At 53.0% G+C, this 18223-nt stretch overlaps 1 protein-coding gene across 13 annotated transcripts in view; it reads left to right on the top strand.

Moving 5' to 3' along the window:
* The window catches only part of NRXN2 (neurexin 2), a 97368-nt gene that overhangs the window by 16706 nt on the left and 62439 nt on the right, over positions 1 to 18223 (top strand). For 5 of the 13 annotated variants that reach the window (XM_055311479.1, XM_055311548.1, XM_055311524.1 and 2 more), the window contains exons 3-6: positions 36 to 65; positions 2339 to 2410; positions 6863 to 7164; positions 13233 to 13256. In XM_055311479.1, the coding sequence (XP_055167454.1) occupies positions 36 to 65; positions 2339 to 2410; positions 6863 to 7164; positions 13233 to 13256 (428 nt within the window). The remainder of the gene's footprint in view (positions 1 to 35; positions 66 to 2338; positions 2411 to 6862; positions 7165 to 13232; positions 13257 to 18223) is intronic. The other 8 variants (XM_055311489.1, XM_055311558.1, XM_055311506.1 and 5 more) reach the window with 3 other exon arrangements.

Consider the following 18223-nt stretch of genomic DNA (forward strand, 5'->3'; position numbering starts at 1 on the left):
CTCCTTTCTTTCTTTCTCCCCTTCCCCTTTCCAAGGTCCGGCTCATCTGACGTTAAACAGCGAAGGTATGGTTTGAAGTTCTGGTTTGGATTGGATTGGATTGGATTGCCCCCAACCTGCGACTGGATTTTCTGTTCCTCTCCCCGCCTCCTCTCCCTGCCTCCACCTGTCCCCCCTGCCTTCCTGCCCATCTTGCCCGCTGCCTCTGTCGTCTGTCTCTTCGTGTTCTGGGGACTGGGGTGCTGGGGTGGGGGGGGCTGGCCCCCATCTGTGCTCCCTTCTTCCCTTCCTCTGTCCTCCCTGCTGTGCTCCATCTGCCCTCGCCCTCATCTCACCTTGGTTTCTGACATCAAGAGATGTTGCAACTCCTGCCGCTGTCTCCAGTCACCCTTTTGAGTTTTCCTGGTAGTGTATCTTCTTTTTCCCCTCTCATGGTGGTGTTTTATTTCCTTCCACCCATTCCGATCATTCTTTCTTTTCTGTGGACCCAAATTCAAAGAGAAAAGCATGGGCTGGAGGAAGAGACTTTTAGGCAGCTTTGCTGACCTCCCCCTGCGGCTGCGGGGTGTCCTCTCTATCCACAGTGGCAGCGAAGAGGGGTGGGCAGGGTAGTGGAGGTGCAGGATGCCCCCTTCGCACAGCTGTCCCACTGTCTGCCCTCACCAATATCTCTTGACCCTGTTTGACAGATGAGGACATTCAGGCCCAGAGAAATGAGGTGACTGGTTAGTGGGTAGATGGCATTTAGTTGGTGGTACCATTGGGGTTGCTTCTCTGTTTTTAGCCTCCCTTCAAACAAGTCCCTACCATCTTTCAAAGACCTGGTGTTCAGCAAACCTGACGGCCCAGGAATCCTGACTGTAACTCCCCCACTCCCCAGCGCTGAGCTCTTCCAGGTCTCCTGATCATTGGTTCTTGAGCTCAGGTATCCAGATCCTTAGGCATTGCTCCCCATGCCCAGGGTGGTCCTCCATTAGGGCTCATTGTCCATAGGGAGTCTTTAGCCTCTAGGCAGGAGAGGCCTACCAGATGAAGACTAGGCCGCGGGGAAAGACTCAGATCTGGAATTTGGGATGGATTTAGGTTTGGGAAAATAGGGACCTGGGATTCTTGCAGGGATGTGAAATTATGGCAAAAACTGTAAGGGTAAGGGGACATACCAAGGGGGTAGTCAGGACCCAGTTGGTTCACTCACATACTTCTTGCTTCTCAATGCCTGGTTCTGGGGGTGTTGGCGGTGGCACACCTTTGCCATAGATGAAGACGCAGAGGATCCAGAGCCCTGCCCCTTCCTCTGAAAGGTCCACAGCCCACAGCTCAGGTGTTATTCTGCTTTACTTCTGGGGTTGTGGGATTGAGGTAGAATAGGGGCCCTGACCAGACTATTAAACTCCATTCTTGAGGTCCTCATCCCCGGAAGCCATCCTACAGGGTCTGGCAATAGGTGTGGGGGCCTGGGAGCCAGACACTGAATGTACAAGTCGCAGGCAGGGGTGGGTGGAGAGCTCAAGCCAGTCTGGAACCCAGATGTGTGTGTCTGCGGGGGCTTCGGAGATGAGGCTTGGGGGTTGATGAGTGGGAAGTCATCCCTAAGAAAGGCCTTCCCCACATCCGCGATAAGCTCCATCCAGGCAGAACCTCTGTTGGTGTCCAGTGCCCTGCTAACGGCACAATGGAGGGACAAAGAACAGATGGAAACCATGGCCCTGCCCCTGGGAAGCCCCATGATCCGTTGGGCCGACAAGGGGACAAAGGTGACGTTAAGAGTGCTCTGCTGAGTGAACCAGGTGTAGATGGAGAATCAGGTTTGCCTTAAGGACAGGCAAAGAACACAAGAGGCCTTTGGTTTGTGAATCAAGAAGGTTTGGGAGGAGGGGTGCCTGTGTCAGGCTTTGGAAGGACTTGAGGAGCATGAACTCCTGCCCTGCAGGAGAAGGTGGGAGCGAAACTGCAGAGTGGGGAGGACAGTGAGCAAGATCCTGGAAGTGGAGGCTTGGGGACCCGCAGATCCGCAGGGCTGGCCTGTTTGCAAGTTCTTGGAAAAAAGATGCTCCTGAGCCAGCAGTGAGGCCCCCGGTCCTCCTGCAGTCTCCCCACTCCTGGGTAAAGGGCAGAAGTTGGTGGCTGTGGGGTCTCATGGGGTCTGTGGGGCTGATTTGGCTTGTCATCTGGCTCCTTCCCCAGAGGCCCTGGAACAAGTGAGTCCTCAGAACAGCACCCTTTCCCCCACCCTCCAAGCAGGACCTCTACCCTGGAGAGGGCCTTCCATCACCTCAAGGCTGGGGTGGGACTCGCTCAATAGTCCCCTGTGCCTGACTCCCCAATTCTGCTTCTCCAGTAGGGTCCTTACTGTTCTCCGAGGGGGGGGCCGGGAGAGGAGGAGCCGGCGATGTGCACCAGCCAACGAAAGGTCAGTGACCCCACGATCCCCAGAGAGCCCAGCCCTCACTCCTCGCAGGCTAACTGCGGTTCTTGGGTTCCTGGGGGGCAGCTGAGTCAACAGAGGTGTACCCCTTAGCACCCTTCTGAGGTCCACAGAGACTGCTGGGCCTGCATCCCTGGGACCTGCCCTGGTGTGAAGGGCCACAAACCTCCATTTCTTTCCTAAACCCCAGTTGTCCTAATGACCCTTTTCTGGAACACAGATGTCTTTTGGTGGCAGTTATTCAGGTCTATCCCTGGGAACTATCTGGGAAGCAGGGTAAATCTTTACCCCACTTAACCATCAAATTCTGGAAGCCTGTGAGGTGCCAGCAGCCTAGGGGATTCTGGTTAGGAGACATGGCATTTATAATATGTAGTATCACCTACATGAGCCTTCACCACCCTTTGCGGAAGGGTTCATTGCCCTGGGTTTACAGGTGGGGAAACTGATTCTTGCTGGAGATGAGCCCCTGCAGCCAGCTTGAGGCCTTTCCATCCATCTCAGGGCTATATAGATTTTCAGCCACTTTCTGCATTGAGGCTGCCAGGCACTGGGGCTCTCGAGTCCTGTTTGTGTTCTGTAGCACTTGCCGTGGTGTTGACTTGGGTTCCTGCCACCCCTGCCTTTCTCCCCACTGTTCGGTATCTCTCTCAGCCAACTCTTGAAAAAATGGCCAGGCCAGCCACACTGGAAGTCTCCCCTGAACTCTCCGGGCAAACCCACACACTGTTCCCTTTGTCTCCACGTCTATTTTATCACTCACCACCCTGCATCATAGCTGCCACTTCACCTGTTTGCCTCCCCCATTAGAGTGAGCTTCCTGAGGGCAAGGGTTGGTTGTTGTCATCCGTATGTCCCCGGTGCTTTTACACAGCTCCTGGTACATATGTAGGCATGTGCTCAGCAATTTTCTTTTTTTTTTCTTTTTATTTTATTTATTCGTAGAGATGCAGAGAGAGAGAGAGAGAGAGAGAGAGAGAGAGAGAGAGGCAGAGACACAGGCAGAGGGAGAAGCAGGCTCCATGCAGAGAGCCTGACGTGGGACTCGATCCAGGGTCTCCAGGATCACGCCCCGGGCTGCAGGCAGCGCTAAACCGCTGAGCCACCGGGGCTGCCCAGCAATTTTATTTTCAATGGGTGAATGGTCTCTGTTCTCAAGGAGCTCATTGACATTCTAGCAAATAACTACAAGAAAGCATGGTCCATGCAAAGTGTATGAAAAGTGCAGACTTTGTCCAGAGGAGTTAATTTATTCATTCATCTAGAGAGAGAGGCAGCGTGCGTGCACACACAAAGTTACAGACCAGTGCAAAGTAGTTTACTAGTGAAATAGTTTGTAGTTTATGAAGCTTCATCCTGTCTGTTCTCTTTCTAGATGCCTCAGCAACCTGTAAGGTAGGCCGACGGTTAGTTAGCCTCTTTGTCCAGAGGAGAAAGCTGGGGTTTAGAGATTTGCCTCTTGGTCAAGGTCACCAAGCTGGGGGAAGAGCCAGCATTAGGGCTCAGGTCTTCTTTCTCACATCCCACTTCCTCTCAAGGGAGCAGTACAAGATGTTACTAGGCAGTAAGTGCCAAATGAGCAGAACAGACAGCTGTAGTGCTTGAGAGTAGAGAGGGACCAAGGAGGGCTGGAGACCTTCCCGGAGGAGGGCTTTGAGCTGGGTCTGGAAAGGAGGCAGCCTGCTCTGTCCCTCAGGGCTCTTAGGAGTCCAGAACCGTAACAGTGGTCTCCAGCTGCATTCAGCTTGACGGGGGACACTTGTGAGGCTCCATGCTCCCTGACCTTGGGAGGTGAGCAAGTATCAGCCCTGAACCCCCCTTCGGGGGGGTAGAGTAGGGTGCAGGGTGGGCATCAAAAGCTGCCCTTGTTGCTCAAGCCCTGCTGGGAGTTGTAGTTCCCCGGGGGGGTGGGGGTGGGGTGTCTGCAGGCAAGTGTGGGGAAGAGCGCCCCCTGGTGCTGTGGGTCTGCCTCCTCCCAGGTCTCCTTTGTGCTCCCCTGAGCATCACAGGCATCCTTATGGCCACAGAGTCCTCCTCCCCACCCATCAATCCTTTGAGGTCCTGCCGCCCTCCTCCCCATTCAGGGTCTGTCTCTGTTCTTCCCACCATCCTTAGGTTGTCTCGTTTACATTTGCTCATCTCCTTTTTGTCCTTCTCTTCCAATATTTACCCGGGTCTCTCTGGCTGCTCCAAGTCTCTTTCCGTCTCTGGGCCTATCTGGGTTGGTGGCGGTGGCGACCGGAATTGGAGAACACATAAACGGCTCCGAATCCACGGTTGGCCTTGCCTCCTCTCCTAGGAGATCCGAGGCAGAGCCCAGAAGACTCGAGGAATCTCCCTGTTTCTTCATTTTGCCTTGGCAGCTGTGGTCCAGCCTCTGGCCCTCCTCTCTGGTCTCTTTTGTTCTGTCCCAATCACTTTTTCACGTGATTGCTTTATTCTTTCTTTCTGTTTGACTGTCCCTTTAATGATCATTACTTTGACTGCAGTGAAGGTGAGGAAATGGGAGGGGAGGCCTGGCTTCCGGGAAGGACTAGTATGTGTGGCAGGCCCAAGGTCAGCCGCACTCCCTGCTCTGGTCTTCCCCCCACCTCCCCCAGGGCCTGGGCAGTGGGCCTGGTTGCTATGGAAACAGCCAGCTCCTCCCCCCCCCCAAGCCTTGGCTTTCATTCCCTTGAGGCTCCTGCCCCCTCTCCTTGCTGGCCCAATTCCGTCACCCTCACCTGTTCCCCCTCAGCGTGCTGCTTGTCTTAAACCAGACTGCTTCGCTCTATCACCTCTTGCTTCGTCCATTTCCCTTCTGTCCCCCATGGCCATTTTTCCCCTTCTCTGTGGTCTTCCTCTTCAGTGCCCTTCTTCCCCATGTCCCCTTTCTGTCTCTGCCCGACTCCCCTTCGCTTTCTGGCCCTTCGCGCTGGAGCCTGAAGGTAGGCAGAGTGGGGTTCCAACTGTCCCTGTGGTGCTTATGCCCCCACCAGTCTTGCTGCCCTGTGGCCTCAGGAAACCGGGCCTTGCCAGCTGCAGTGAGTGCGGTGCCAGGCTCTGGGGCAGCAGCTGGGGCCTTGGCATCCGGAGGCAGTGAGGATGGAGTCTGTGGGCAGTCTGCCCAGAGGGAGAGAAGCAGGGCTGTTGTGTGCCGGGGAGGGGCATTTGCAGAAAGTGCACCCGGGTTGCCGCCGCTCTTGCACGTGGTGCTTGCTTCTGTGGCCTGGCTCACAGAAGCGCAGGTGTCTTCTGAGGGCTGTGCGTGCGCCCTGGCATTGCGCCCTGTTCCTTCCTGGGCCTGGTGGCTGATACTGAGCACCCCTGCGCTCCATGCAGGCGTGATGCCAGCCATCGCCATCCCCATCCACCACTGTGTGCTGGGGAGAAGTGAGTCACTGTCATAGTCCAGGTCCTCTGTTCAGCCCTGACTCCGCATCCCATCCTCTTCCTTCTGTGTGTGCTCTAGCTTGTGAAGATGTGGGGCTGCGACCCCCACTTCCCTCCACACGGCTGTCGTCCTGCCACTTGTCACCCATTTACAGAATGTTACAAATCTCTAAGGTTCTCCCAGTCTTTTTTTTTGCTTCTGCTTGAAAAGTGCCTATGGAGGGAGCCCTATGTTGGGTGCTTACACACACAGACACAGATGTACACCCACATGCACGCACACACGCATGAGACCTGAGCCATCTGCTGGCACTCAGGGGTCCTACTCCTGCCTTCTGGGGCCCCTCCTGGGGCCTGTCTGCACTGTCCTCTCGGGTCGGACTAGAAGACGGGGCTGGGGCTGGTAGCTGGCGTGAGGCCATTGGTATGAGCCCCACCCGCTGACCCACTGCTTCCTGGTGCATGTTACCACCACATGCATTGTCTTCCTGTGTGTCGTCCTCATGCTCCACCCCACCATTCCCTGTCCTCCTTTTCTGCTCCCTGCTGCCTGACAGGTCGGCTGGCCCCATCCCCCCCCTTGTGAGGCCTGAAACTGCCCCAGGCATTGAGAGTGACCTTCACCAGAGAAGAGGCAGGAGTGGGAGGTGGGCTGCACGCAGGAGACCCTTGGTACCCCAGCCTTAGTGGAGGCACTCCAGAGAGAAGTCAGGTGGAGCCTCTTATTTCACTTCCACATCCCTTTGTTCAGGGGCGCGACCAATGGAGGATTTGGGCCCTGTGGCAGCTAAATTGTCAGCTGCCAGTGTGAGAGCCACTTAACAGTCTCCTGCTTTGGAAATGGACAGGGGCGAAGCAGACTTCTGACAGTTAAGACAGCTGGGTCCAGAGAAGAGGATGGACAGGCTGGGGGATGGGAGAGGGGCTGAGCTTGCAGATGGGCCTGCGGGGCTCCAGCCAGTAGTGGCCAGGCCCCATGCCCTGGGGCTGCTGGAGGGGCAGAGGGCGAGCTGGTGTGCCCTACCCCACTCAGGCTCTCCCATTTCCCCATACCACGGCATCCAGGCAAGGAGGAGTTTGTGGCGACCTTCAAAGGCAATGAGTTCTTCTGCTACGACCTGTCACATAACCCGATCCAGAGCAGCACGGACGAGATCACTCTGGCCTTCCGCACCCTGCAGCGCAACGGGCTGATGCTGCACACGGGCAAGTCGGCCGACTACGTCAACCTGTCCCTCAAGTCTGGGGCTGTCTGGCTGGTCATCAACCTAGGCTCAGGAGCCTTCGAGGCCCTTGTGGAACCTGTCAATGGCAAGTTCAACGACAACGCCTGGCACGACGTCCGGGTCACCCGAAACCTGCGCCAGGTAGGGGGAGCAAGAAGGAGGCCAGGGGACCAGCTGTGCTAGGGCAGAATGGGGGTGTGGGGAGGGGGCAGCCTGCACTGTGGGTGTGAGGCGTCAGGGCCAGGCTGCGAGGTATGGTTCTGGAGAAGTTTGAGGCTTGCATTGTGAGGGCCCAGGGGCGCAGGGCAATGGGCGGGCTGCAAGCACCAGGAAGCTGAGCTGAGAGGAGGCTGCAGAGCTGCCCAGGGCTGGGGCTTGAGGGAAGGGACAGGGTCTGTCTCACACTGGTGGCAGTGGCCAGGGTTTCAAGGGCCCTGGACTAAGAAGTCAGGTGACCCAGAAGGAGGGCAACTGGGGAGATGGAAGAATGGGTAGAGCATGGGAGGGTGAAGTCCTGGGAGCCTGTGAGAAGGCTCTGGCCTGGCGGAGTAGCTGTGGGTACCCTGAGTCTAGGGCAGAAAGGCGCAGATGAAAGCCTGGGGTCTGCAGGGGGACAGAGTGTGGCCCACCTTCAGGAGGGTTCTTTCCAGGGCAGAGGCAGGGATGGGGTCTGGGCAAAGTGGAAGTGCAGGAGGTGTGAGGGAGAGCAGTACTGCAGAGCATGTTTGGCTCCACCTCTCCTCTGGGCAACACACTTCCTTCTTTCCCTTCCCTGTGGGCCCACCAGCCCCTGACTATCTTTCTATGGCTCCCAGGCCCCTTGCAGGAGCCCAAGGAAGACTCTTGGGTCAGCCCTTGAAGGATGAGATTCCTCTCTGCAGAGGTCCCTTGGCTTTGGCTCCCACATGGACTGTCTGGAGAGGGCATAAGCTCTGTAGTCCTAGAGGGGCCCTCTGTAGCACTTATACAACCTGGGGGTGCTATGGCAGCTGAGGACATCTCTGGCCAGGCTTCTGCTGGTCCTCTTAGCATCCCCCCCCCCCCAGCCCAGCTTGTTTCTGGCACTGACAAGTTCTGCCTCTAGCAGAGTCCATGCCAGACCCTTCTATGAAACAAGAGCGAGGCTGCTGTGCGTGCAGGTGGTGCCTGTCTCCACCTTCTGACTCCTTTCTCTGTTCACTTGGGCAGGGGCCGGGGCTCAGGCTTTTCTCTGCTCCTTTTCTCAGGATGCACTGCTTTTTCTCACAGCCAGTGGCAGGACAGCTTGTCCAGCTCCACTTCTAGCAAGCTGAGTGCCGCCAGGGATGGAGACCATCTCTGTCCCAGGAGGCACCACTGCTGCTGGGTTAGGGCCTCCTTTTGCTTAGCCATCCTCTCTGGGCTTCCTAGATCTAGCTGTGCGACAGCTAACCTTCCTTTGCCTCTGCTCCTTGTCACTGTCCCTGCCAGGTTCCTTCTCCTCCCCTTCCTCCTAGAAAGGCTTCTCAGTGGGAGTAGGGATGCTGGCAACCTCATACTCTTTTCCCCCTACTCTTCCCCACTGCTGAGTGATGACCTAATGGGGGACCCTCCTCCCCTTGCTGTGAGGACTCTGTGGTGAATCGTGCTGTTCTTTCCCAAGCCTGTTGCTCCCTGTTGCAGTGGGGCTCCGACCTGTGTGCCTGTCCTCATTGCTCCTCATGCTCTGAGGAGTGCCATGCTCAGGGTGAGAGGGCTGCTCAGTGCAGTGCCTTGCTTCGTGTCATATCATTCTCTGACCCCATCAGAGGGCTGTCCTGGTTGTCACTATTGTCTGAGTAAACCTGAGTGTATCATGTATAGTTGTTATACTTGTCGGTGCAAAACACATGGCACCTACTGGGGGGACGGGGCAGGGGTAAGGGGAGTTGCTTTTGTGCTCCTTGCTGGTTTTCCCTCTGCAGGACCAGGGCTGTCACCCAGTACTGACTCTGGCACCCCGCTGCAAGCCCACATGTTGCTGGTCAACAAACATGTTGTACATTCACGATGCTACAGAAGGGAAAAAAGACAGTCCCTCCCCACCTGGTTCTCCAGCTCTCAAGGAGACAGGATGAGTCTGTTAAAAGTGAGCAGAGCAAAGCTATTCAAGTGCCAAGTGAGCAGCAGGGGCCTTAAAAGTTCTAGGAATTTGAGAGTCACTGAGAGGAGGGTGAAGTCTGTGACTAGGGGAGGCAGGAAAGCCACACACAGTGGGCAAGGTCTGGCCTCAACAACACTGAGTGTTGACAGTGACCCGGAGTGGCCTCTTTTGTGGCTCCCAGAGTCTGGGGATCAGGCTGGTAACTGCTGGAAACCACTTCCCCCACCGCCTTTGACGATGAGTCAGAGCAGAGCCTGGTCCTGGCAACCCCGAACACAGGCCTGCAGGCCAGAGAGGGTGTCTGCATAGAGTTGGATTGAGAGTGCTCTTTAGGAAGGGTTTCTGGAGGGATCCACGTCCACACATGCAAGGTACAGTCCTGTCTGGGTCACTGACAATCACCGAGAAGGTCAGCCTCGGGATTGCGCTCTGGATGCAGTGTCCTCCCTCGAGGCCCAGCCTGTAGCCAAGTCCATTCCCGGCAGACCTTTTGAACCCCTGCCTGTTCTTCAGGGCTTCTCAGAACAAGTGACTGGGTCCTGTCATCCCTCGAGCTGTGCTTCTCGACCAAGGACAGTGTGTCCCCTCAGGAGACACTGCCGATGAGACAGCTGCGTCCTATCCTTGTCATCATGTTCCTTCCGCGTGGTCAATATGTGTGTTCTTTCTCTCTACCGGGTGGTACGCTCCTTGACGGCTTAATAACCAACTAACTAGTGAGCATGTGTAGTTGTTTCTGGAGCGGTTTTTCTAGTTCTTTTAGTCTCTTTCTTGAAGCTGGTTAGATACGAGATTTTGGGTACGACGACCCAGCAGGTCTATTTCACACAAACATCGAACTGCTTCTGATGCCTTGGGAATACCTCCTCTTCCCTTACAAAGCTGGAGGAAAGCCTCTCCCTCCAGCCCTCTGGATTGTTCAGGACTGTGTCCCCCCTCCTTGTTTTTTACAGTGTTTCTCAGAAGACACTGGCATATCTCTTTTCTTTTACGAACCTTGCCTAATTTTCATGAACGATCCTGTGAGGTGAGACATAGTCCCATTTTATCAATTAGCAAATCGAGACTCAGCACCTTCGAGAACTTGCCCCCAGTGATCCATTTAGGAGATGGTAGAACCAGGACTCTGACCTCAGAGCCATGCCCATTTTTCTGCCTCCCAGGGAGAGCCTGGTGGTTGTCACTGGTGCAAAATGCAAAGACTGCTCTAATTTGTCATTTGTCTGGTGGATCTGCCATTCCTGGATGTGCCCAAATCTTGAAACATCTGAGCATCTGGCATATCTCTCTGAAAAACAGGCACCCCCATCCCTGCATAGAGGGAGCACCTCTTTGTCCCGAGCTCCTCTTGCTTACGCTTCACAAAGGTTGCCTGCCTCCAGATTTCTGTGATTTATGATTTGTGTGCAGAGTTCCTGTTTTGGCTCTCTTAAGGGTAAAGGGCCCTCTGTTTCTGTGGGTGGGGAAAAGCTTTACCCCGTGGGCTAGTGGGATTCCTCAGTATTCCCTATCCTGGCATCGGGAAGGCATGGCCTCCTGGGTACCCCTTTCACATGCTCCACTCTGGTTGATTTGGCCACCATCGCCATGGCTTTTGGTTTCTGGACCCTCCCCTGCCTCTCCTACTCCAACCTTGCTATTTCTCAGAGGAAGCCAGGATGTCTTGAATTAGTAGAAGTTCCAGACTTTGAATCACATCTCTATCCTCTCAATTCTGTCTCTGAATTTGCCATTCTACTTGTTAGAAATGAAAGTTGTCCCAAGAAAGTTGAAAACTGCTTTTTTTTTTTCCCTTTCTTATTTTAGTCTCCACAACTAGTTCTAGTTGTGGTAGTTGGATTTTTACCACCAAACCCTGCCCCCTGCTCCCACCTTTTTCTTCTGCCTTGCTTGACTGGTCAGTGATACCGGACAACTCTTACTTTTTTGGGTGCAATTGATTTAGCTGCCCTGAAACTAATTGTCCCTTGTCCTGACTGGTTGGCCTCTTCACTTGGTGACAGTCCTGCCAGCTGGCAGTATTAATCCGCATATCCTGGGTTAGCCCCTTGCACCAATCACTGCACCTGATATTAGACTCTTTCTTGCCTTCCTGTTATGTGAACTGCCTCGGCATCACTAATAATTGATATTGGTTATTCGGCACTTTTTCTAGCTGCTAAATATCGAATTCTGTTATTTTTCATTATACGAGGCCCTTATTAATTGTCTTTCTGAATTAGTCCTGTGCCCACTGGTTATAATAATGCTGTAATTAATGGATCTGTCCCTAGAATACTTCTTGAAATCACATTCTTGGATGTGCAATTTAGTGTTTAATGGACATCAAGCAATAGTGTCCCACCATCTCTGATATGCTCAGTGAAGCCACCTCGGTCCTTTTGATTTCTCTTCCACAAAGACAAGGGTTATGTGGGAAGTGATTGTTGCCTCTGCCTTTGGCCTCGAGAAGAGAAAATAAACAGAGCCACATGGGGGTGGGGACTCTAGAGACTGGGATACAGAAGAGGCGGGTTTACAGCTTAGGGAGGTGTAAGGAGTTTTAGAGAAGGGTGGGCCTCTGTGTTCCTTTTTATGTTGTGGTGTGGGGGGGATATGGATTTCTGGTCCTGACTGTGGGGAGTGGAGGCTCAGGGGGGCTGTGGGTGTGCATGGAAGGAGGCAGGGCTGCTGGGGAAGCCTTACCAATTCCAGGGATTTGCAAGGGGTGGGGTGGTGGGGGTGGGGCACTTAACTCCAGGACGGATGGTTGTGCAGAGGAGTATAAGAGAATGAGGCAAAAAAAAAAAAAAAAAAAAAAGAGAATGAGGCTGTTTGAAGAACCTGGGGAACTTTTGCAGGGCGTGGGGGTGGGGGTGGGGGATGGACCCTGGAAAGTCAAATTAGGCAGGGAGGAGGGATCAGCTATGAGTGGGAGAGCAGGAGGAGAGGGAGGCGGATTGGGGATTAGATATGCTGTGAAAGTTTGCCCTCTGCCAGCCCATGGAGGGCAAGGTTTCCTTTTCCCTGTTCTGGTGGCAACTCTATCTCTCTTCTTTTCTCAAGGAAGAGAAACAGTAAAGGAGGAGCTGCCCCCTCCCCTCCATGACTCCCTGGATCAATTTGCCTATCCTCCATGCCCAGGAAAAGCAGACCCCTAGATCCCTTCCTATACTCCTTGTGAAACCTTTTCACTTTGCCTCCAAATGAGATTGTCTCTCATTCTAGCCAGTCCTGTGATTCTCTAGGGGGCATTGGCCACTCTTCTCCCAGCCTGACAGCCAGCTGGCCCATCACCAACCAGTTAACCCATTAACTCGATATGGTCACTGATCAGCCAGTTGGCCAGTTCTCTAGAAAGCCATCTGGTTGACCAGTTAGCCAACAACCCATTGTCCATTACCCAAGTCAACAGCCCATCCCTTTCTCGCACCCCTTGTCCCTCCCCCCTCCTTTCCCTCAACTCCCTAACATTTCAGCTGAAAGGACTTACTAATACTGCATAATTGGGTCTGCTTCTTAACCCCCTGCCTTCCCTCTCTCACCCTCTGTTGGAAAACCCCGTTGCCGACTCTGTGTGTGTTACTAACACGCTTATAACCCCCGGGGGACCAAGGGATGGGCAGGGACAGGTGGGGTGAGGTATGAGTGAAAAACCGAACTAACCTTTCTGTCTCATTGCGGAATGTCAGCCATCTTTAAGTCTTTGCTTTCCTGGTCCAGTTCTTTTGTTATTTTCTTCTCTACTAACCAAGGTCTTTAACTGTTCCCCTTCTCTGCAGCCGGCTCTTCCGGGAGGTGGGTGGACTGGGGAGCAGAGGAATCCAGAGGAGGGGTTTTGGAGGGGGGATTGGGAGAAGGGATTTAATTTTGTTGTGTGTTTTATTTCTCCCTCCCATTATAATTTAATTTTCTTTAAACAAAATACCTCAGTGGAGACTAAGGTGGGAGGGTCTGAACAACCAGCCAAATATATATGGATATATATTTCTCCTCCTTCCTTGAGTTTCACAGTTGGTCATTTTATTTTTCTTTTCTTTTCGTTCTGTTCTTTCGTTGTTGTCTTTGTTGTTGTTGTTGTTGTTGTTTTTTTTGACCCCCCCACCCTTCCCCCATATCTCCGGTGAAGCACGCAGGGATTGGACACGCTATGGTAAACAAACTGCATTATCTGGTAGATATCACTCTAATTGTCTTACCGTTTGGTTTGCCGTGGGTTTTTTTAACTGTTCGATTCTCCCTCTTTTGTTTCCTTTCCCCGTTTGGTTTTGGTTGTTTTGCTCTTCTGATTGTTTTTGGCGTCCTGGACAATCTTTAGATTTTTGCTTCTCTCTCTTTTAGTTTTCCTCTTTCCCTTTGCTTTCTTTTTTTGGTCCAAACTCAAATCCAAAAGACAAATGGAAATCAAGGAATTTGGCCTGTCCCTGCCCTACCCCCGACTCCTGAATTCAGATTCTTGGCCAGAGAGACCTGGGGGCAGGCCCCATGTTCATCGGCTCTGGTTAGACCAGCCCCGATGCCAGGCTGCTTATTTCTATTGCTTTATTTTGTTTCTCCCGCCCCCCCTCCCCCGGCTCCCTTGTTTTTTTCTCTTTGATTTAGTTTCTTTCTTGGTCTCCTGAAAATCCATGGAAAACACCATCCCATGACATGCTATGCTCTGCTCACTGTCAGCTCCCGGACAGGGCCCTTGAGCTGGGGGGGGGGGGGGGGCTGGGGGCGGGCCTCCAGTGGCAGCCAGCTGGGCAGGTTCCCCGGGGTGGGGGATGGCCCTGGGAGATGCCGAGTGGCCTGGGACCAGTCCAGAGCTCCTGCAGAGCAGCAGTTCATTCGAGTTTGGGGGGGCCTGTCCCAGACTGGCTACCACGGAAGAGGTGACATCCCCTCCCTCACTCCTCAGCCTTGAGGGTTTGTGGTTCTATCTCCCCCCCCCCTACATTTGCATGGCATGAATGGTCTTCTCCCCCCAGGAGGGATAGTGGCCAGTTTCCCCCAACGCTCTGCTGTTCTGACTAACACTGTGTTTCACACTGTCTTCCTCCCCTCCCATCTCCCCTGACCTCCGTCCCCTGCTTGTCCTGCATGGCCTCTGATGGGGTGGTTACCTTCCCAGGTGAGGGGATGAGAGGAGGAGTGCAGCAGGGTTGAAGTTGGGCTAGTTGTTGCCAAACTCCTCTGCTTCGGTTGGGCTCAGTTCCGGTGAGTGTCAGTGTGGGTGTCTGTGTAAACGCAGCTGGTGTGTGTTGGTGTGTGGGTGCGACTGTGTGTAAATGTTGGTGTGACATTTAGGGGGTGTTAGTGGGAGACTGTGCTGTGTGTCTGTGGGCTTCCACTGGTGACTCCACACACGTGTAAATGCTGGTGTGAACGGCAGGCTACTTGCTGGAATGGAGGCAGGCAGTGGGGGCTGGCCCTTATGTCTGGGGACACGATGGGCAGGAGCAGAGCAGGAGCAGAGTAGGAGCTGGGGCTGGCCCTTTGCTCCTCGCCTCGCCTGGGGGTGGGGGGGGCGGGGTGTGCCTGCAGGCTGTGCTGTGTGACATCCCCTGGGATTCCCTCGGGCCTGCCCATCCCGGCTCTGCAGCAGCAGGCAGTTAGTCATCACCTATTAATAATGCAGAGTGATTGAGCACCAGGCTGGGGACCCTGCAGATGGACGTGTCTGTTCCCATGGGGCCCACGCTACTTGGGGCAGCTGCCTGGCCTGCCCAGCCTCCCCGATCTCTGAGGCTGCCTGGCTGGCTGGCGACAGGGGAAGCTTGCTAGCTGGGGCTCCCAGTCTGAGTGGCTCCCCCACCTCCCTAGGAGGCTCGACCTCTGAGGCTACGTCTGACCTGTCCTGATGCTTCCGCAGGCTGTGTTTCCCTGTACCCACAGACACGTGGAGACCCTGTGCTCTGCCCTGTTCCTAAGGCAGTGCCCACAGCCATAGCCATCTCAGTGCTCCCCAATCCAAAACCTCATCTGCTCATTCCCAGTCATCCTGGTGTTCCTGTATAACCGTGCAGTGTCCCAGCGCCATCCCTTCCACGGGCTCTGCTCTCCGGCTGCTGCTTCTAGAAGTTAGCTGCTGTCCACCCCTTTAGGCCAGGCCAGAGGCTGAGCATTTGGACAGCGTTTCTATACAGAGTTTCACTGGACAGCCAACCTGTGGCTTTGGGGACAAAAAGGAGGCAAAATAAACTCCTGTGGCACACCCCAAACACCTGGGGAATTCCCTCCGAGAATTAGGACTCTGTAGACTTTCCTTCTGGTCTTGATTCAGTTAAAAATTGACCACATGAACTTGGGCCAAAGGTCTGTTTCCTCAACTTCTGAATAGCTGATAATATACCTGCATTGCCTATTTCATGGGGTCAATGTGAAGATCAAGTAGGGCATGGAAGTGAAAGCATCTGTGCTCTGTAAAGGAAATTATAATTTTATTAAGCTTTATAACATGTTAACTGATTATCTGTCTCAGTGTTTCCAGGGTGAGGATGTTTTTGTAAAGAAGTGATTCCTTCCCATAGCAAGCCCTAGAGAATACAGTGTCTCTGGACCCACTGGAGATCCTGTTCCCATCCCTTCTTAGGAATCAGTCTCAGGATGCCCGGGTGGCTCAGCGGTTGAGCATCTGCCTTGGGCCCAGGGCATGAACCCGGAGTCCTGGGATAGGGTTCCACATCGGGCTCCCTGCATGGAGCCTGCTTTTCTCTCTAAGCCTTTGCCTCTCTCTCTCTGTGTCTCTCATGAATAAATAAATAAAATCTTAAAAAAAAAAAAAGAGAGAGAGAATCAGTCTCAAAAATAATAGCACAATACCCCAGAATGTCTCAGGAATTGGCCTGGGGAGGAGGGCAAAAGATGGAGGAATGCAGTTACATTGGTTAAGAGGCAAACAGCAATGTCTGGTTTCAGCCCTGGCAAGGAAAGTTCCTACTAATTTCTAAGTTTTTAAAGTCCACAGTGTGAATATCACGGCTTGATGACCAGGGTTGATTGCCTCCCAATGGCCTGAGTCACCTCATAAACTCTTGAAAATTTTTCCCCGGGAATCAGCACTTTCGGGTGAGGACTGGAGTCAGAGCATGGGGCCCCAAAAGAGATGGGGTTCACCCTGTTCTTACTCCCACGCATTCTTCAGCCCCAGTTCCAGGTGATTTTAAATTTATTTTTACTAACTCATTTTTATATGGTCTCTTTTCTTGTTATTTGAGTGCTTCTCCTTGGTGGAGAGGGTGGATACAGACCAAAGAGGCCAATCCTTTGAGAGATTTGGGTCAAGTTGTGTCAGGACGATGGAAGTTTTCTTATAAAAATAATAATTTTTTTGCTCACACACTGGGGTCTTTGATTCTCCTAAATAGCTCTCACATCCTGAATATAATTTATTTTTTTTATTTTAAAAAAGATTTTATTTATTTATTTGACACAGACAGAGAGAGCACAGAGAGGAGAGGCAGGCAGACGGAGAGGGAGAAGCAGGCTCCCTGTGACGTGAGTCCCGATGTAGGACTGGATCCCAGGACCCTGAGATCATGACTTGAGCCTCAGGTAGATGCTTAACCGACTGAGCCACCCAGGTACCCTGAATATATATATATATTTTTTTAAGATTTATTTATTTATTTATGATAGACATAGAGAGAGAGAGGCAGAGACATAGGAGGAGGGAGAAGCAGGCTCCATGCCGGGAGCCCAATGCGGGACTTGATCCCGGGACTCCAGGATCGCGCCCTGGGCCAAAGGCAGGCGCTAAACCACTGAGCCACCCAGGGATCCCCTAGGTGCCCTGAATATAATATAAACTTGACAAATGCCTAGATTGAGGTATCAGGCAGAGACTGTTGTCAGTTAGCTTATGGGAAGACTGAGGCCTAGAGACAACCAGGGGCCACATCGCAATTATGGAGGGCCCAATGCCTTTACTTCTGCTATCTCATTTGATCCACATCATCAGCCTGGGAGAAGCACGAGGGATAGAGATGTCACACCCCTTTTATAGATGAACAGCAAAGATTGTTCTGAAAAATGGGATAGGGGAAATTGGTTTCTTTCTTTCTTTCTTTCTTTTTCTTTTTTTTTTTTTTTAAGATTTATTTACTTATTTATTTGAGAGAGAGAGCACATAGAGGGAGAGGCAAAGCAGGCAGCTGGCTGGGCAGAGAGCCAGATGTGGGGCTCCAACCTAGGACCCTAAGATCATGACCTGAGCCGAAGGCAGATGCTTAACTGACTGAGCCACCCAGGTGACCCTGGACCTGAAGGTTTCTGACCTGAATTCTTTCCCCTCTAGCCCTAAACTTTATCAAATCCAGACATCAGGAGTTGCTGTAGGACTAAAACTGCTGGCCAGGTTATTTTCCTGTGAGTCTATTCAACCTAATTCTTTCTCTAGCTTCTCCCTACCCCAAACAGATGGCCAAACTTGAGCACATAGGAGGGCTGACCCTCAGCCGTCATTCCCCTGTTTTCATGCCCTACTCCCACCCACTTAATCCCAAAGGGAGGCCTGGGCCTTCTTCCTAAACTAATTCTTTTTTTTTTTTTTTAAAGATTTTATTTATTTATTCATGAGAGACACACAGAGAGAGGCAGAGGCACAGGCAGAGGGAGAAGCAGGCTCCCCTCGGGGAACCTGATGCGGGACTTGATCCCAGGATCCTGGGGTCATGACCTGAGCCGAAAGCAGATGCTCAACCACTGAGCCACCCAGGTGCCCCTAAACTAGTTGTTCTTAATCACCTTTGGCTCCTGGATCCCTCTGAGAATTCGATGACAGCAATGGACTAACGAGAGAATTTTGCATACCTAGGACAGCCTTCAAAATCCCAGAAACCCATCTATCCCATCCACAAGTCAAAAACATCTGCCCTCAATCTTATTCTCCTCTGAATAAGTTCCCCTCTTAGGGAGGTCAGTGACCCTGTGATCCTAGCAGACAACTGGGAAAGGCTCCGGATGATGCCAGAGGGGCTCTCCTTCCTCAGCCTTTCTTCCTGGGTCAGGCCAGGCATGGAGTATGCCTGTGGGGATAGTTGTGACCAGGACCTGTTTCACATCCCACCAGCCTGTCTTAGAGGAGACAGGCAGAGCAGAGCAGGAGAGAGATGGGCCCATCAGGGAGGGTTGAGATCC

Source organism: Nyctereutes procyonoides, unplaced genomic scaffold (genome assembly GCF_905146905.1).
Source record: "Nyctereutes procyonoides isolate TBG_1078 unplaced genomic scaffold, NYPRO_anot_genome, whole genome shotgun sequence".
NCBI classification, from domain to species: Eukaryota; Metazoa; Chordata; class Mammalia; order Carnivora; family Canidae; genus Nyctereutes; species Nyctereutes procyonoides.